We start from the raw sequence: 21741 nt of genomic DNA, 5'->3' as shown, positions 1-21741 counted from the left end.
AGCAAATGTTGGAACAAGAAAATTAGTCATCAATGCTTAGTCAACCAACTGAGATGATCACATTTCTATGCTAATCCTGTGTTTTTAATTAACAGATAAAGCAGAAGGGGGTATCTAAACAATGGTGTTTTAAAAAATGAAAAAATAAATTTTTAAGCTCTAATTAAGTGGAGAAGCAGTAACAAAACTACTGCTGCACTTCAGCAACTGTTCATTAAAAAAACACACACAATAAAAACCCTTGGCATGTTTCTAAAATTACATTCCACAGGCTCCTGGACCCTCTTCTGTTTTACTCGTGACCATAAAGAGTACAGATGTAGAATATAGCTGAGCCATTATGCCAAATACCATCTGGCCTGCTGCCCTGAATCTAATTGGTCAGCAGACCAGTTCTTGTGGAAGGCAGTGGGGTCCCAGGGCAGTTCCAGGGAGAGTGCCGGCATTCACACACTAGAACTGCTTCTTTCTTTGAATATTTTCTCAAGTAAGATAACTCAAACTCCCTAACCATAAGTTTCCTCATGTGTACAATATGTACATGTGTAACAATAAACTTCCTCATGGGTATAAAACAATCCTACATTGTTTTGAGGATTCTATTTATTCACCTTTAGATACTGGGCACTGTTTCTAGCTTTTAGAATTCAACAGTGAATAACACAGGTAAAACTCATTGCCCTCACAAAGCCTACATTCTCAGATATTGCATCTGAAGCACTCACTTAAGCCTGATACTCAGTAAGTCATCAACACACGTCAGCTTGAATGAGACTGAGTAAAATGATGGCATTAGAATGAGTAGGAATGCATCAGGATGAAGTTAGCAGGTCTAAGACCGAGCAGTGGCCCTGTCACTGTTTAGGAGACCTTCACTTAATCTCTTGGGGCCTCAATTACTTAATCGGTACAGTTATCTTAAGGCCCCTTCTTAAAACAGAAAAGATGAGGGGGTCAAAAACATTCAAGGTAATATTTTCCTTTGCATATTTTGGCTTTATATTACCATTGAATCAAGCTACATTAAACAGAAAAATGCTTCTTCTTTTTTTTTCTTTCCCAGTACCTTCAAAGTTTAGGCAAAGCTCAGAAACTAGGTAATCAATTACAATTAAAAAACAGAAAAAACCCTCAGGAGTCACTGTGAAAAAATGTAAATGATTAATATCAGACCAAATCTTTAACTTCATAAAATATAAAATCACAAAATCCCAATATAAGTTAGAAGCAGCATCTTTTATTTATCTTAAGAAGTATACATCTAAGCCTTGCCAAAAATCAGATGAAACAATCTCCTTTTAGAATACATTTAAGTGAAATTTAACATTGTCCCTTATGGGGGAAATCCTAGTTTTTTTAAACTAGTTTTTCCAATGAAACTTAAAAATAAAATTGGCCCCATACCCACACCTTTTCACAAGTCACATATACACTAGAAACCCAGTGCACGGATTCGTGCACTGATGGGCTCCCTCAGCCTGACCCATGCTCTCTCACAATTCAGAACCCCTCAGTGGGTGGTCAGACTGCTTGTGTCAGCTGGATCTCTGGAAGGGACTGGGCCAGAACCGGCAGTCCGACATCGAGGGATATAGTAGTGAATGAAGTGGCAGGCAGCGGGGAGGAGCCTGAGCCCCAGCCCGAGCCCCAGCCCAAGCCCGAGGCCAGGCAGGTGCCATGCTGCTCCTGCTCATCCTGGCCCCACTGTGCCTGCTACAGTGGCCACTTGGTAGAGCTGCTGGAGGTCGGAGAGGCTCACACCACCACAGCTGTGAGTGCCAGCTGCCCATAGGTTGACCAGTTGCTTAGGGTTTTACATACATAGATTTTTCAGGGTTTTACAAGTTTTGCTCAAATTACTTTTCTTTTCCAGTTAAATGCTGCAGCATTTTAGCTTTTTAAAAATTAGCCAAAAGTATGGCTAGGTATTCCTATAGTTAGCTAAATTAAATGGTGTACATGACCCTTAGTAAGAAGGACCCTGTGTACCCAGCTCAGCCACATGTCTTCTGCACTTCCCATTCTTATATTGAATTATTTGTAGTTCCATGATTAAGTCCTGATCTCTTGTGAAAAATACTGTAACTTTGCAAACAAGTTTCCTTCCGCTGAAATATTTCCCTTTCTATTCAAGGACACTCCCATTTATCAAGTCTGCAAAACTTGTCCTGATGACTTTTCCATAGCCCCCTTCCTGACAGGTCACATTAGACCCTTGTGATATCACTCCCTTGAGATTTTGTACGTAGTACCATTACATTGATTATCTCTTTAAATTATTATTATTTTGTTACATCCGTCTGAGAGCAGGTACTGTGATTTTCATGTTGCTATTACCCTGGCCCAGAGTAGGCAAGTATTCACATGTGTTAAATGTATGATAGAAATATTGTTCTCAATGGATAAGAAAAATACCCTTACTATACATAAATTAAATTTATTCTTATATATAATTTATTTTGTAGAATTGTTAAGCCTTACTCCAAAACAGCAACAACAAAATCATTGTGGTAGAACAACCAAAACCAAAGAGGAATCAGTACAAGATTTAAAATTAGAAAAGCAAGGCATATTATACAGCACTCCTCCAAAAACACCTTTTCCAGGTACTGACAATGACATAGAATATCTTGGAATTAAGATTTGCTTCCAAAACTCCCCACAGATTATGATCTTTAATTCAAATACATAGCAATCAAGAGTTTATTCTCCCTTTACTTCCCAGGGACATCAAACAAAGGACATGTCACAAAACCAACTTTTAGGAGTGATCCTAAATAAGAATAAATCCTGCAGGATTCATCATCAACAAAACCACAACTATCATTACCATTAAACCGATTATGTCAACCTTCAATCCACTTAATGTCAATTAATGAAGTTTTAAAACTTTTTCTAGAACAGCATCTAACAGTCTAATAGCAGGCCATTGCAAGTAAATACGTTCACCCTTCCTTCCCCATCCCCCAAGTTATCAGTGTACTTGAAATGTTCATATAAAGTACAAGTAGGAAATAATTTCACATTGGCCTACAGAAAAGTAATAAAGAAAATTCAGCTGAATACAACTAAAGTAAAATGCAAAATATGTAGTACTGCTCAGCTATAAATAGAAATAGTTCAATTAGAAACCCGGACTATCACGAGAACTCTCCTGGAAGTTAAATGGGAATTACAACAAGAGCACTTTCCAAAAGCAGGCCATTTCTTTACGCAATTACTTGTTTTCATTTTATAGCTGTCATACTTGTTTGCCTATAATGAAACATGCTCTGCTCTTCCTGTAATCAAAACAATAAAACACAGCTAAAGAAAGAAAATGTGTTTCCCAATAGGTAAGATACTATTTTGGGGAGAAATAATTATTTTCAGGTAACTGAAGTCCAGTAACCTCTAATCAGGGAACAGGATAAAATTTATAACTTCATGTAAAATTAAAGGCATATTTAAATTTTTTGCTTTGATTTGTGGGACAAAGACTTTATAATTCATAGACATGCATATGTTTTAGTAATGTTTTGGGATGTCAAGAATGAGTCTTTGTATCTTTCATTACTTGAAAAATGAAACTTCTGATCATGTTTTAGATTAATCAATTTTGAAATACCTCATTGGAAATTGAAAAAAAAAACATCTTTCATTGTAATGAATACTATATGTTTGATATTTCTTGGGAGAAAAAACATAAAACATGTCTTGAGTGAAAGTTTTAACTATAAATCAATTAAAATTCCACTGCAATTACTACTAACACAGAAATACTGCCACAGGATGACACATAGAAACAGGGTTTTATAGCAAAATTCATACCCATAAAAAATTCAACCCAAAGAATGACTTAAAATGAATAGGCAAAAAGTGAATTCACTCAATAGAACATTTACATAAGTTTGAAGAGAAATGAAAGACCATTGGCTAGAGGTAACATAAAATTCATTCAGGAATCATGCTTAGCAAAGGAAATAATAGCACATAGTTTAGAAGAAATCAATGGAAGTGATTATAGAAAAATATGTATTGTTGCTATAACTAGTAAGAAAAATGTCAAAAATATTTATAAAAGTAAAGACAAAAATGTGTTATGCCACAAATTACAAAATTGGGGCTTATGTGTTAACTAACGTTTATCAGCACCCTGACAAATTTGACTAATTCGTCACTGGAATCTTTGTTTCGAATCCTGGAATCTTTCTCAATACACAACACTGAAAGCCATTACCAATCACTGAAAGTTGGCACTGAAACCTAATTTGTCATATCTGCTCTCAGTGCCATTATTCAAGATATTTCACTTCGAACCTTCTCTGCAGGCATATAGTACATGCTATGCACAACTTTCTAGGAAATGTGGTCAAGCATAGGCTGACTTTCAAAAATTTGTGAATGCATGAAACTTCTTAAAAAGAAAAATGGAAATATAACATTACAGCAGATGATGTTGTGGTTTAGTGAGTGGAATACATTTTTAAAAACTGCTATCTATGACTTAGAATGGTTTCAATTCTAATGATATAGATAAAAAAATATATATACTGCCCTCCACTTGCAAGAAAAGCAATCACTACAAAAGCAGCAAGAAACTGAAACAACCCCAATGCAATAGAAATTAAAGAATGTTACTGGTAATTGAAAAATTAGTAAGTCAGTTTCAATAATGTACATTAGAATTTACAACCATAGAAAAGGAATCTGAGGAAAAAATGGAATAACTAAAATAGAAAATCTGATACCCATAGTAGCATTAACATATGAGCCATTAAAATTATTGATTTCCTCTAAAAGGCAAAATCCTTTGTTACTTTGAACAAAAAGTGTTTTGTCTAATAAAGTAAATAATAATACAATTTGCTCCAAAATCAAATACTTTAAGTCTTTAAAAATATCTATTATAATGTAATTTGATCTCTATTTATACAAAGTAAAACATAAATACAATGACCATTATAGGTGTTTTAAATTCCAGAAAAATAGTTTCCTTACTGAAATGTTTTTAAATGTATATAATCATTAAAGCATATTTAAAGCATAAGCCTTAATTTTAGCTTTAGAATAAAACTAAACACTAAGCAAAATCTGTATGGGGGAGCCCAGCCAGCATGGCTCAGTGGTTGAACATCGACCTATGAACCAGGAGGTCACAGTTCAATTCCCGGTCAAGGCACATGCCTAGGTTGCAGGTTCAATCCCCAGTGTGGGGCATTCAGGACATAGGCCATCGATGATTCTCTCTCATCATTGATATTTCTATCTCTTTCTCCCACTTCCTTCCTCTTAAAAACATATATTTTTAAAAAATGTGTCAAAACTGGTTTGGCTCAGTGGTAGAGCGTCGGTCTGCGGACTGAAAGGTCCCAGGTTCGATTCCGGTCAAGGGCATGTACATTGGTTGCGGGCACATCCCCAGTAGAGGGTGTGCAAGAGGCAGCTAGTCGATGTTTCTCTCTCATCGACGTTTCTAGCTCTCTATCTCTCTCCCTTCCTCTGTAAGAAAAATCAATAAAATATATTTTTTTTAAAAATGTGTATGGGGGATTAAGTAAAAAAAATATCCATTGATGTGTATATTGGGGAAGTTAACTTTATTCTGCTCTAATTATATATATTATATAAACCCACCAGAATGTTTAAAAACTTCATCAATTACACACAGCATTTTATAAATATAGTCTTATCCATACTTATGATCTGACATAAATTCTGCAAGAAATCTTAAGTTGTAGTAACTTTTAGCATTAAAGAACATTAACCATAATCCAGAAAGCATTCAGAACTAGTCATAGGTTGTAATATAATTAGAGAATGTTTTCTAAAAATTTATTTGAAATAACTAAAATCTTTTACACTTGGTTAAATTCACTGTCATGAATTGTTGTTCTACTGTTATGCTTTTCCATGACTTTTAAAGTAAATTCTTTGAAAAACTGGAAATAGGTGACACATGAAACAGTATTATTGACTATGAGACTGTAGCTGCATATATGACTAACTTGTGGTATAACTTACCACTATGTTATTCATGATTATAACAAAACAAATTTTACTTGATATGTAAATCATTGCCAATTAGTCGTATTTACCTCAAGTAAGATAGAAAAAAATGTTTCTATACAGGGATGGGCAAAAGGTTTACAGTTGTGAGTACATAAAACAGTTTATTCTTATACCATTATTTATTATTGTATTATTTTACATAGAAATTATAGCCCTAATTTTGCCCACTCCTGTATAAACAACTATCAAATAATGCTTTTACACACAATATGAAAACTAAAATGAAAATATTTAAATTTTGTAAAAGAAATTTATTGCTGTGTTGTAACAAATATATAATTTTCTAGCATTCTTTTAATAAAAGTGGAAATGTTTTTAAAATATTCTCCTTACCTGTGTATACAATTTTTACTTTCGAGATATGCCATACCACAAGCAGCATCTAATGAAAATTTCACTAATTGTTTGGGTTTTATTTCATCTTTCTTTTTTCTCAGATAGGAGAGGAAATCACCTCCTAGAAGAATTGACAGATGAAGAATCAGACAAGATCATGATGACAGTCACATTTGTCCTCTATTATAGATACCTCACAGAACAAAAAGCACAACACATTTGGCCATACTTACTGGCCATTTTGTTTGAGGTGGGGATGAAAGAAATTATAAAAAGGATACATCTTATGAGAAAAGAGACACCATTAACTCTCCCAGGTACAGTTTTAGTACTTTAAGTGCTTCACATTGCATGTTACCTTACACAGGATGATAATATTTAAACAAAGACATGCAATTTCTCACCAATTTGCCCGACTAAAATTTTGTAAGAAATTTTACTGTCTCTCTAATATCAAATAAAAGATTGTAATTATTATGAATTAAACAAAAAAACTCAATGATATTGAATTAGTTATTAGACTCAGTAATTGCTTTAAAAATATTTTGAGATTATTAACAATACTATCAACTGTAAGTAGACCCAGACAGAGTAGGGAAATCGGTAAGATTTTGCTAATAAGATTTATTTGCTGCACCAGATTGCATTTTTAGGCATCAAATGAATTTTAATGATGTGGAGAAGCACCTTAAACCAGCATAGTTCAAAAGAAATATAATTCAAGCCACATAGTAATTTTAAATTTACTGATAGTCACATTTTGAAAAGTAACAACAAAGGGTGAAATTTACTTTAATAACATATTTTTTCTTTAGCAAATAGATCCAAACATTATTTATCAACATATATCATTATAAAAATTTTAGGTGAGATATTTTACATTTTATCATCCTAAGTCTTTAAAATATGTTTAACATTTATGGGACATCTCAATTTAGATGCAAATTTTCATCTGAAAATACTTGATCTGTATTTAGAGTTCATAAAATTTACAGTTATAAAGTAAATTCATATACATAGGTTGTTCCAAACATACTTAAAATTTTCCAATAATTGAATCATGTATCAATTTTTAAAACAATTAAAATGAAATACAATTATAAATTCAGCTTTTTAAAGAAGCACTATCCACATTTCAAAAGCTCAAGAGCTCAGAAGCTATATGTGGCCAGGATTATCATACAGCCTTAAACTGAATTCATTATTAATACAGCATTGAAGTCTATGGTTTGATTATTTTTCTCTTGTTAGTGTATAATGTATTGCATTCAAATAAAGAAGTCAGACAGAAAAAAATCAAGAACCATATGATTTCACTCATATGTAGACTATAAAGCTAAAAGCAAGAAATGAACAAACAAGACAATCAAACAAAAACTTATAGACACAGACAACGGTGTGCTGGTTACCAGCCGAAAGGGGAAGATAAGGAAAAGCGAATCAAATACATGGTGACAGAAGATTTGACTTGGGGTGGTAAACACACAAAGCAATATACAGATGATGTATTATATGAAACACTTATTAACCAATGTCACCCTAATAAATATAATTAAAAATTAAAGTATATTAGAATGGATGTCCTCTAAAAATAATCATTCCCACTTTTTATTAGGCCTTCAGATATTAGCCAGGTTTTTGCAAGAGAAATTAGCATTTTAATTCCCACTTCCTAAACTTTCTTATCCTCTTCACCATGGCCTAGGCTTCCTAAAGTGGAACAACTGTAGAAGTAAAGACTTAACGGCTTTTTCTTTAATGAGAATACCTAGAAAATAAGAACCTGCCTAATTCTCCTTATAATATTCTTTTCTGAACGTCTTCTTTTATTCACAAATCAAGTGTTACACAAATTTAGGTGGGCCATTTATAAAATCAGTAAGACCTATGCTTAAAAATAACTTTAACAGTGTCAGCTTCCTTCTTTCTGTTTTTCATTTTTGTCTTTTTAAGAAGAATATCAAATGTATTAAATTACTAGGGAGATTGTTGAAATAGTTTCTATCAAATTTAACTAATTTTCTGAACAAAACACATAAATGCCACAGTAAACAGAAAAACTAACCAACTTCTCACCTTTAATAAGCACAAAAATGTCTATTAAAATGGACTTAAAATCAATATTTAGTTCAAGTTATTATTTGGACCAATATTCCCATGTATACATTAATTCTTTGTTAGAGTACATTGGCCTATTTTAGAAAAAATGCACCCTCTGGTCTTGAAACCTCAGAATTTGTTTACACTGTGGAATGACTTTCAAGTGAAAATATCTTTTCTGGAATTTGATTTAAAGCAGCACTATGACAACTCCAATGTTCTGTCAAATCCTAATATTTCTCTCCCTAGATAGCTCATATTCAGCTATTTTCTGTCTTCCTCCAGCTCTTTTTAAATTTTCTCCTTCTTACAACCCTCCGTGTACTCCCAATGCTCACCCCAGATTATAATCCTGGTAAAGAGAATTGTACAGACCACATGATGCTTAGAACATAATAATATCTCAATAAACATTTCTTGAATTAATGTGTAAAAATTATTTATATGACAAGGAGGAGATGTTAAGGAGGAGATGTTATTCCACAGTCCTAGTCAGTTTCTTGCTTTTTAAATACTTGCTAAATGTTTAAATGACATTACATTTCTTATCAGCACCTGATGGATGCCATTGAAATCTACATTCCATCAATAAAACTTAGTGTATTTAAGACTCTGAGTTCTGTAACATCACTGCCTTAGAAATTACATCATCTAAAAAAGAAATTATTTGCAAAGAAGCAAGCCTTAGTAGGTACAATTAAAACAACAAATGCATAATCTATGGGTAAACAAAGAAAAGAAACATTTAAATAGCATTAAAAATTGGCTGAAAAATTATGCCAAGTCAATAAAGGTAAAGTATAGCCTGGCCAATTTGGCTCAGTTGGTTGGGGGTCCTCCTGTGCACAGAAAGATCCCCAGTTTGATTCCTGGTCAGGACACATATCCAGGTTGCGAGTTCAATCCCTGGTCCGGGTGTGCGCAGGAGGCAAGGGATTAATGTTTCTCTCTTTTGTTGATGTTTCTCTCTCCCCCCCTCTTCCTCCCTCTCTTTATAAAAGCCAATAAAAACATTTTTAAAAAATTTAAAAAGTGAAGGTAAAGTATTGGGAAAGAGGAGTTAGATACAGCTATTTCTAAATATATGACACGGCTACGTAAAGATTCAGATAAAGGGGAGTCTGTCTCTTAGTTAATACAACAAAAATTTGCCTTAGAGAAATGTCTTGCCTTACAATCATTAAATTGTTGAAGTAAAATTTAAATTTATTTCCAATTTATAGATGCAAGCCATAGACACAGTGATGTTAAGGAGATGTTATTCCACAGTCCTAGTCAGTTTCTTGCAGATGGCTGTAGAAAAGCAAGGCCTCCAGTAAAAATTAAATGATTCAGTCCTGAAAGCCTGAGCCTTGGGCAAGTGCAAGCTTTAAGAACCCTGAAACAGGAAGTAAATGCCCCATGGGGCTAGAGTATGGAATTACACCTAGAATACCCAGAAAGCAATTCAGACTGGCCAGAACTCTTCCCATGGGCATGATACTTCATTGGTACTTTATTAAGTGAGGAAGAACTGGAGACTGGCATCAGATCATGTAGTCTCAAGTATTCACTGAGAGGATACTGTAGAGGAGGGGTGAGGAACCTTTTTTCTGCCAAGGGCGATGTGGATATTTATAACATCATTCGAGAGCCAAAATTATCAACTTAAAAATTAGCCTGCTATATTTGGTCAAACGTTTAGTTAACTCACCCCTCATGCCTTGTTAGGGCCAGAGCAGGGGCCAAGTATTCCCCACCCCCGCTGTGGAGTCCGTTTGATCTCACTTTGTCATTTTCATTAAGTATCAAGTTATAGAACCTCTCTCAGAACTTGTGATATACAAAATACTTATATATGCAGCCCATATGTATAAATATATTTATGTGTGCATTGGTGGATGCATGCACATAGACACATGGGCGTGTGTATACATATAGCACAGAGTACCCTACCTGGCTGCTGCAATTAAGAATCTTGGTGTACAAAAAAGAACAAAACAAGATCACTTCTCTGTTGTAACTGTCTTAACAAGGCTTATTACTGTGAGTAGACTACATATTAAACTAAAATAGGGTGGATTATTTTCCAGTATTCTTCATCATGATGAATTTCTAATAGAATACATTTTCAAAGCCAACTTTGGCTTACTAGGGAGAGCATGGCATGGTGCGAAGAGCATGGATATTGAAATCCAATTGACTGGTCTGATTAGCTAGCTTTGTGGCCTTGGACAAGCTGTTTAATCTTTCTAAACCTCTTTAAAACAAAAATTCTATTTATGGCTCCAGATGGTTTTGAAGACTGAATGTATCTGAAGAACTAAGCATGTGCCAAGCACATAATGCACAACAATAAGCATTACAACTTATTGTTGAAGTTATTCTTTACATAACATGAGAAACAGCTGCAGTCAGGACTGTTTGCTTCTGATACATCTATTCTTCATTCGCCACAATTTATTTTAGGAGACTGCTCTTCACCCATTATGAAACACATTAACCTCACCCCCAATAATAAGGGTGGTTCTGGATTGGCTTAACCAATGAAGTCCACTCCCTTGTGCAAGTGACTGGTTCAAGGACAGGCACACGACTTAATTCAGACCACTGAGATACAAGGAGGTATTTAAGAGGGGAAATAATTTGTTTTTGAGAAAACTACCAAGAAAGCATGCTTTGCAACTGAATGTGTATAGACATCATGCCATAACACAGGGACTGGCAGCCTTCAAATGGAGCCACCACCGTGGAGAGCAGAGTGAAGGAAAGAGAATAGTTTTGGGTGAAGAGTGAAGGAAAGAGAATAGTTTTGGAGCCACTGGATCAAACCTGGCCTCAAGAGTAACTTCCCTCTAGATTTTTCAATCAAGGAACTTGTAAAATCTCTATAATATTATATATAGCTTCTGTACTATCAACTCAATGATCCCTAGTGGATAAAATAATATCTATCAATAAATTACTTGGAGAATTAAATATCTATAAATAGAAATATAAATGTAAATACACACACATCTGGAATAAGTAGGAAACAATAAGAAATGCTTTATTATTGTTTGCAGCAACTTTTCATAAGAGGATAGAAGGTATTACTTTCAATAGTTCTTGAAGATGTCTACTCCATGCTGTGGAAATTTGGTCTTACCTGTTGTTCAGTATTAATGGAACTCTGAGGAACTAATCTCATTAAACAAACTTAGAGAAATTATGTAAATAAGAATATTAATTTATCAACTTGTCATTGGAGAAAGGATCATTAGGGTCATACTACTAATGATTTATTGTCATTAAATCATATAGAAATCTGAATTTATCTTTGAACAACTTCAAAATTCATTAAATTAATAATTACTAGTCTCTGGCGACATATAAAATGTATAATTTATGTCCCATGTTTTTTAGGATATAGACTTGTTTCTAAGATGTTTGCTTCAGTTGTGATCATTTATACATTTAAAATAGGATAATAATCAAAGCAACTAATAAATTGTAGAGAGCTCTTTGGAGTTTCCATTTATGCCATTGTTCAGGTTCTTTTTTTTTTTTTTTTTTTAAATAAACATTTGCTCTTTAATCTGTACTAATGAAAGTTGTGGTTGTTAGCTGGCCCATCAAAAATAAGGGGAAAATCTATACAACCATAAACTATGAAAGCTGATTCAATTTTTACTCCATGAAACACAGAATAGATTTTATATAATAGGATATAAGCCAAACAATTTTTGAAGAAATCAATGCAAATACTGAAACAAGATAATACTACTGCTACATGTGGGGTATGTGTAGGAGAGATTAATTGCACAGGGGGAAAAAATTAACCAAGATGTCAAACAGGTGATGAGGTTTATACTAAGAACTACCCAAAAAAAGACTAAAAATAAGATTTTAAAATACTCAATAAGAAGTTAGAAATGGATCAGTTTTGGGGAAAGATGAGGAAGATGAAAAACTGAAAATAACTCCAAGAATATACTAGCTTTCCTGATTCTATCTTTTTCTTTTAACGAAGCACTTACTGAACAGCTTGCTATCTAAGTAGAGAAATTCAGCCCAGACAGAAGCAGAGCTGAGTGTGTGGTTTTCCCAATTTGGACTAACACATGACATTAGTCTTTTCAGATGAGGTTTCCTAATAGTCATGTTATGCTAACACTGCAGAATAGCTCAGACCTTCTGCATTTCTCCCTTGCAGATGATCTTTAAGAACACAACTTGATAGCAGTTATGATAACAGCTCTATGAAATAAAAGTACATCTCACGGGATTTCTAACTTGCTGGTTTCAAGAGGCACCACACACACACACACACACACACACACACACACACACATATATATATATATCTTGCCAGACATTATGTGAACTGCCACTACAGATTCCAGAGTTTGCTTTCACAAACGCTTAGAATGTCAGTAATAGAAATTACTCTGGAAATAAGTCTTTTCATATTATGGAGGAGGGGGCTGAATTTACCTAATTTATTTTAAGGTGGTGATTTTGCTAATATTATTGAAATTCTAAAGCAAGCAATCACTTCGTAAATTATATAAATGTCTAATCTCTTGGTCATACACCTGAACTAATATATTATACATCAACTGTAATTTAAAAATATTTTTAAAACTACAGAGAGCAGCAGCGTAAGTTACTTATGTTAATAAGATATATATTCATATAGGTTTCAACTTGCAAATACAAGCACTGAAAGAATAAAACTAAAATTAAATAAATGAAATCAGACAGCAAAATCCCACAAGGTAGTAAGAGCTGCTATTGCCAAGAAGAACTGAAAAAGGAATGGGGATCTGGGATGATCTGTCATTGTGTTTCCTATATACTCTTTGAAAGTAATACATAAGAAAATTCACTCCCTAAAACAAAATTATTTTGGGAATAAAAAACTTGCTTATTCTGACTTATGAGGCTCTTCATCACTCCGTCTCTCCTACCTTTGCAACATTATATGCCAGTCTCTCCCAGGCTCAGTGTGCCTCAGTCATTCTACCCTTCCTCCTGTTCCTCAAATATAAAAGCAATTCCTACCCATAACTTTTGCACCCTCTGTTCTCTGGGCCTCTTCCTATCCCTTTTCAAAAGTAAACTGTTTTTATTATTCAGGTCATAACACAAGTGCCACCTCCTGGTGTTGTCTCCTAAGTCCTCTAAAATAAACTAGGTGCCACCTGTTGCCATATCTCTGAGCAATGCTCTTTTTAGAGTGAAGTTTGCAATAAATATGTGATTAGTGTTAAATATATGTCTCTCCTGCTCCACTGAATTCACTGAGGAATGAGATCATGGATATACTTTTCACCAATGTATATGGTGGATGAAACTCAGTGTTTATCAGATAAAGTAATTAATCCAAATGTCACAATGGAAAGTTTTTTTTTACTTTATACTTTCATTGTTTTTAAAAATCTTTATTGTTGAAAATATTACATACACCTCCACCCCCCGCCCCCCTGACTCCTTCTAGACCCCCACCCCTACCCCAGGCCTGCACCACACTATTGTCTGTGTACATGGGTTTGCAAATATGCATACAAGTTCTTTGGTTGGTCTCTTCCCACCCACCCTCACCTTCCCTCTGAGATTCGACAATCTGTTCTATGCTTCTACTGGTATGTCTCTGGATCTATTTTGTTCATCAGTTTATTTTGTTCATTAGATAAGATTATAAAGTCTTAAAGAAAAAGTATATTTCTAAGTTTCAAAGTCACTTAAATATACAGTGTGATATATGTGTTTTCAATAAGTAATCATTTGGGGGGTTATTTTTTTATCAAAGCCGACTAGTTTGGAATATTTTTAAAAGAATAATAAAATTCCTTAAAATTACAGCCTCATTAATTTAGAAATTCCACTTTAAAAAGAATAAAATAATATAAAACTAACTTAAAAATAATCTCAATGACAAATTCTTCAAATATTATACATTATTTTATTTTTATAAAGCACTTTTAAATATGAAAATATTTGCAAAAATGCAAGTATTTGCATCTTTTATCCTATTCAACAAATGATAGTTGTTACTATAAAAAAAGTTTCTTTATTAGTTTTAGTAGCCAAGATAGAAAATATAGAGATATAGCAATTTGCTAATAGCAAATATCTTCTTAGAAGATAAACTGATTTGAAAATCTTTGTCAAGGATCTTGATAAAGCTCTCAATACCATCAGACTAATGTGTAAGAAAAAAGTTTTAAAACACCAGTTGCCTACCTGAAAATATTCAATATGTGTAATCTCTTAAGGTACAAAATGATTGAAGATGCTATATAAAGTCACTTTTTTAATCTTTCAGTTTGCTATAGAAAGCCTTTCACTTTAAGTGCAGATATTGTCAAATGTGATACTGTTGTCTCAATTTTGACGCAGAAGACTTTATGCAAATTTACATTTTCCAGCAAAGGTTACATTTTCCTGGTGTATTTATTAGGTGCTTAATTTCAGGCACAGCTGTATCATGTTCTTCCTGAAATTGAAATTCGTGCCCATAAATAGATACCAATGACAATCTACTTCAGCTTTACAGAGAAGGACAAATGAAGGCAAATAAAGAACAGGAAAGTTTCTCATGCACAAAACCTTATTATAATGACAGTTCTAATATTATGTTTACATTTTCAATGACACAAGGCTATGCAATTCTTAATATAAAGCACGGTGCTTCCAGATGAATTTGTGAAGATGTTTTATGTTTAAGTAGTATCTGAAAACCAAGAAAGGGAAATAGAGTACCTAAATGAGAAGAGGTATTAAAAATGACCAGGAAACTAGTGGAGAAATGAGAAAAGAACAATGCATAATGGATTTTCAGAAGCAATTAATTTGGCTTGTCATAAAATGAGCAGTTAACAAGTAGAAGATTGATTTCGTCCTTAAAAGGGTACTCACATTTATGACACAACAAAAAACAATGTCTTAGGCCTGCAGGGCTTAAAAGGTATTCAGTATTTTCTATGGTATTTGTTATAAATGTGAAGCTCTGTTTACATTATTTACCCTTGGAAGGTGATAGGGACAGCAAGAACTTAGGTGTTCAGTTTAGGGTAACCTCCACCAGAAGACTCCTTACAAAGAAATAGAATGTCACTAAGATCTACAAAGCTTTGTATGATTTGAATTGATTCCCTCTCTCTGACCTCATTCAAAACAAATAAAGTCACTAATTTCAAAGGATATTAGTGCTTTTAGTGTCTGGAGAAATGGCCAGTTTAAACTATTCCATATATATTTGCTTTGGGATATTAGACAGCAAATGAAACATTATGACAAGTCCAACATACTATTTGCTGATAAAGAAATAGAAATTTAAATATGCCATTCCTTTTAAAAAGTTGTTTTGGAAATATTTTAATTATATCAAAATATATTACCTGTGATATAAGGTGGCAACAGAGTGCATTTACTTTGCTTTTCATTAATGTAATATACTTGAACAAAATAAAGACAAATGTCTAAGTTTAGATATTTTAATATCAGTTAATATATAAAAGAAAAAAGTTACCCATTCTCCAAAAATGAAATTTACTGTGCACTATTTTATAATTATACTTATTGAGACTCATACCAAATTTGAGAGTATTCTTTCGACATCGCCAAACAACATGAAGTAATAAACTCCACAAAATTAGGTTCTTCTTTAATAACTTATTAGCAAAATAAAATACCCAGCCATGGAGCTGACATATAATTTTTGGTAAAAAATATTAATCTGAGAATTACTATGTTATCCATTCTCTTGAATTCACAATTTGCTGCTGTGAAGTGATACTGTTAATACAACTGGCGATGGGTTAAAGCTGAAAGGCAAGGTGCCAGATCATAGTTTGAGGACCCTTTTTTAGTGAGTGCCAGAAGCCATGTTCCTGAATGGTTTGCTGGTACAATTTGCCCTTTTCTACATTTAGGATTAGTGATAGAAACACAGGCAAGGCAAGTGTCCAGAGCCAAAATGCTGGGAGCTCATTTTTAAAGGGATGGGAACTGTCATTTCCAGGGACTACTAACTATAATAACCCCCTATTGTTATGATGTCACATCACTGAAAATGCTTCTGTTGAAATCACACAAAAATAAAAAAATTTGCCGAAACCGGTTTGACTCGGCGGTAGAGCATTGGTCTGCAGACTGAAAGGTCCCAGGTTCGATTCCGGTCAAGGGCATGTACCTTGGTTGCGGGCACATCCCCAGTAGGGGGTGTGCAAGAGGCAACTGGTCGATGTTTCTCTCTCATCAATGTTTCTAGCTCTCTATCTCTCTCCCTTCCTCTCTTTAAGAAAATCAATAAAATATATTTTTTTTAAATAAAATATAAAAACAATTTCATGATAAGTTGACAGGGCAAAATCTTTATTTTAAAAAAGAATTTAATACAATGACAAAAATTCATGAAATTACCTAAAGAAATTACAAATGGAAACAAAAAAATTTAAAAATTGCTGTCAATGGAAAGATGTCTACTGAAAATTTAGAGATAATTATGAGAACAGTATTATGTCCAGATTTCTAAGGTAAAATCTCTGTACAATATAAACTATATGAGCTTAATTCCTTTTTTAAAAAAATATATTTTATTGATATTTTACAGAGAGGAAAGGAGAGAGATAGAGAACTAGAAACGTTGATGAGAAACATCGACCAGCTGCCTCCTGCACACCCCCTACCGGGGATGTGCCCACAACCAATGTACATGCCCTTGACCGGAATCGAACCTGGGACCCTTCAGTCCGCAGACAGATGCTCTATCCACTGAGCCAAACCGGTTTCGGCTTAATTCCTTTTTTAAAAGCATCTTATAAAGGTAAGATATCTTTTGATGATATCTAAAAACTGGTATAAATTCTTCAATAATTCTAAAAGTTCCAAAGCCCTAAATCATTCTAAAATTAAGTTCCAGGATTGCCCAGGGGCACACATCTGTGTGAGCTGAGGAATGTACCAGATAATATAACATTCGGTTACTTCCAGGAAATTCTGAACTCAAAGATAACATCCAGGTCAGAAAGGAGGAGACAGTTTACAAGTCTCTAGTGAAAGAAAGAGTGAAAACTGGGATTTTCTAAGGCTTGCTAAAATTAGCACCTCCATACTCAGGATCTGCAGAGACATAGTAGGTAGAGGTTAAATTGCTTAGTCTCCTATCCATCAGGATATCTTGTGGCAGCCCTAATTTAACCGTAGATATAAAAACAGATGATGAATGCCATAAATATTCCTTTTTTTAAAGTCATGTTTGTCACAAACAACTCATTTTCTTCATTTGAATTTCTAAATAATGCACAACTTGTTTGCAAAATGGGATCATATATCAGCATATTAGAGAGGCTTTTGTTTTTCGTTTCAGTATTTCCTAGTTCCATTTAGAATTTTGTTGGATTTTACTTATGCGGCAACTCATAGCAAACCAGTAGATAAATAAGGTATTTGTAATTCAAGAGATGATTCAAATGAAGACAGGATTATCTTGGTGAGTATTCACTCTAAACGTGAATTCGCAAACGCCTATAATTTCTTCAAACATTACTGTGGTTAGAATATATTTCGGATTTCATTCCAATGGGCTCAGTTATCTGACAAGAACAGCAGCATATTAAATCTTTGCATAACACATTTTTGAAATGCTTGCATATTAGTCACTAAGCAGTTATTAAATTTTGCTTTTAACCTACCAGTTTTCTAAATCTTCTCCCCACAGCTTGATCCCCACAGAGAATAAAGTAACTCAAACAAAAATTTTTCTGTTTACTGCAATAGCTATTTACTTATCTGTGCACCAGGTTGAGAAATTATGGCACAAGGATTCATGTATTTGCCCATAGAGTATCTTGCATAGACACTGACTTGAATTTTCATTTATATTTTCAATTCATTAAAGGATTATGCATTTTGACACACTTACAAACTAAATGACATAGTAGAAAACGGAGCATGATTTTTCCACTTGCTATTTAACTGATGTTGACAAGTCACTTTAAACTCTCTAAACTCCATTTAGCTTATTTGTAAGTGGGTATAAAAATACTGCCTGCTAGAACAAATGACAGAACGTTAAAGTGCTGTGATGACTGTAAAATTTTATATAACTGTAAAATATTTTATATTATTATGTTACTTTTATAAGAATGAAAACCAGCTGGTTATTTCCCCATCATGCCTACTATAAAAAGAGAAAATGACAGAGAAATACTGTTTTAGAGTGGTCTGAGAGTTTGTTATGAAAGCTTTCAAATTTAAGAAAAATTTTCCAAACAACTAAAGTATTATAGATTAAAGCTAAAATTCAGAGGCAATCTAATCTAGCCACTTTAGTTCTACATATAAGGAAAGAAAGACTCAAGAAGGCTAAATATTACAATATACAAACAAAACAATAAAAAATGGCGGTAGAATGGGAAGAACTAAATAAATTTTAAATGTCCCAATTTGTTTGTGGGTTATTCTTGGCTAGAGTTATAATAAAAGGGTAGAATTAGAGTCAGTGGCAGGAGCAGGTTCAGAGTTTGAGTTAAAGTTCTTGCCAGATTATAGCATTTTAGTAAGTTACTTTTTAGCCAATTATAAAATAAAAATGATGACTATGAGAACACATAAATGGTCTTGTATTAAGCACTCTAAGAAACAGATGTCTACACAAATCTATCTATCTATCAATATAATGTGTATTTACATACAATCAGTTTATTCATCCTTACAACTTAATTATCCTTTCTTTACAGGTAAAGAAACCAAGGCACAAAGTTTAAGGAAGTTGAGAAAGATCGCACAACTTGTACTAAGTGACTGTGTTGGGCCTTTTAAAGTTTACTTTTTTGATGAATGGGTGTCAAATGCTTTTACTGTATCAATTGATATGATCATGTGATGTTTCTTTTTTTAACCTATTGATGTGATGGATTACATTAATAGATTTTTAAATTTCGAAATCAGCCTTGCAAACCTGGGTTCAATGCCTCCTGAGTTTTTCATTACCATATACTTTGAGCTCTTTAATTGCCGTGGAAATATTTTTTAAAAGGAACTTTATGCTTTTGTGATTACTTAGCTTTACAAATTCTGATGTGTTCACATTGATGAAAAGGAAAAGAGTGCATAGGACAGTACTGACAGAAAAAGTAGAGAATGGGAAGAATTTGTTACCAAGGCTTAACTTGAAAATGTCATAAAATTACTAGTATGAGTCCATTATTTTTGAACTTAATATTTTGGACCAATTTTTATGATATTAGAAAGTGAGATATAACTGGCTTAGTACCAGCTATGTCTTAAAAACGCACATTCCATACGATCCATTCTTTCTACTTTTGAGTCTTAAAATACTCAGCAATAAAGTTTAATGCAATATTCTAAGTAATAAAATATGCACTTTCCCTAGAAATATGAGAACACATGATCATTCAAAGACTTGTGCATGGATGTTCACATTAGCTTCATTTGTAGTAGCCCCAAACAGAAAACAAACCCAAAGTCTATTAACAGATGAATGGATAAACCCTGGTAAACTTATGTAATCTAATTCTACTCAGCAATTAAAAGGAATGATGTTACAACACAAACAAGTACCAGACTGTATGATTCCATTCATGTAAAATTATAAGAAATACTCATATATAGTTTCAGAAAGAGATCAGTGGTTGACTGGAGAGGATGACAAGAATGTCAGGAGGAAGGAACTAAAAAGAGGCATGATAAAAAATTGGGGATGATTGAAGTGTTCATTACTTTAGTTGTGGAGATGGTTTTAAAGGTGTAAATATGTCAATACAATAAAGTATACTTATATGAAAAGCATATTAAAATATTTTATATTAAGTTTCTTCTTTGTTGTTATTAAAGGCAACAAAGTAAATCCTTTGCAGTTATTACATATTATAGTAGTAAATCCCATAAAGATCAAATTATATAATATATAATTATATATTCCACAACAGAGATATATAGAGTGAAAATAAATTTAAAATGTACTGTGTCAGTTTGAAGTTATCTTTATTAACAAAAGTTATTAACCAAAAAAACCTGGAGATGCTGAAAGTCATAAGACATACAAACTCCAAGACAGGTTACTTTTTTTGTGTGTCCATTAGTTCATAGTTCCTAAGTGACTAAAAGCACTATGGGATTATTATATACAACCAAACTAAAGTATGTGTGCTAATGTACTTGGAATATGATAAAAATGAACTATATATAAGATACTACTATTTCACTGTTATAAAACAAAAGACTATTTTTCTAAACATAAACATTATACATAGCTACATTCCATATGTAACTGCAGTGCAATAATTTATTTTCTCTTTTAAAAGAGGTTGGTTGACATTTTCTAAAAAATAGCAAAGTATTATAGACTATAAAAATATTGAGTATGTATACATGTTCTTTGTCATCAGAAAATTATTAAACAAAATCAGAGACTGAACATACAGAAGTAATAAAACATGGCATTAAAATGTCATTGAATGAGACTACATCACAATGAAAAGTTTTTGCATAGCAAAGGAAACCATCAACAAAATGAAAAACAACTCACTGAATGGGAGAACATATTCACCAATGATACATCTGATAAGGGATTAATATTCAAACTTTATAAAGAACTTATAAAACTCAACACCAAAAAAGCAAACAATCCAATTTAAAAAATGCTCAAAGGACATCAATAGACACTTCTCCAAAGAGGACATACAGATGGCCAATAGACATATGAAAAGATGCTCAACATCACTAATCATCAGAGAAATGCAATTAAAAATCACAGTGAGACATCATTCCCCACATGTCAGAATAGCTATTATCAATAAACAAACAAGTATTAGGATGTGGAGAAGAGAAAACTCTTGTTCACAGTTTGTAGGAATGCAGATGGGTGCAACCACTGTGGAAAACAGTATGGAGTTGCCACAAAAAATAAAAATGGAACTGCCTTATGACCCAGTGATTCCACTTCTGATAATTTACCCAAAGAAACACAAAACACTATATTGAGGAAGAATATATACACCATTATGTTCATTGCAGCATTATTTACAACTAGAGGCCTGATGCATGAAATTCATGCACAGAGATGGGGGTGAAGGGTTCCCTCAGCCCAACGTGCACTCTCTTGCAATCCGGGACACCTCGAGGGATGTCCAACTGCCAGTTTAGGCCCGATCCCTCTCACAATTCAGGACCGCTGGCTCCTAACCACTAATATGCCGGCCTGATCGCCCCTAACCACTTCTGCCTCCCTGCCTGATGCCCCTAACCACTTGCCTGCCTGCCTGA

The 21741-nt window shown here is 33.5% G+C and overlaps 1 protein-coding gene across 10 annotated transcripts in view; it reads right to left on the bottom strand.

Annotated features, from left to right (window-relative positions):
* The window catches only part of FER (FER tyrosine kinase), a 241552-nt gene that overhangs the window by 53890 nt on the left and 165921 nt on the right, over positions 1–21741 (bottom strand). For all 10 annotated transcript variants that reach the window (XM_084881045.1, XM_084881048.1, XM_084881047.1 and 7 more), the window contains one exon: positions 6385–6508. In XM_084881045.1, coding sequence (XP_084737171.1) covers positions 6385–6508 — 124 coding nt within the window. The remainder of the gene's footprint in view (positions 1–6384; positions 6509–21741) is intronic.

Source organism: Pipistrellus hanaki (assembly GCF_964339955.1).
Source record: "Pipistrellus hanaki genome assembly, chromosome: 4".
NCBI classification, from domain to species: domain Eukaryota; kingdom Metazoa; phylum Chordata; class Mammalia; order Chiroptera; family Vespertilionidae; genus Pipistrellus; species Pipistrellus hanaki.
Note: the sequence above shows the minus strand (reverse complement) of the source record. Positions and strands in the feature narration are given on the sequence as shown.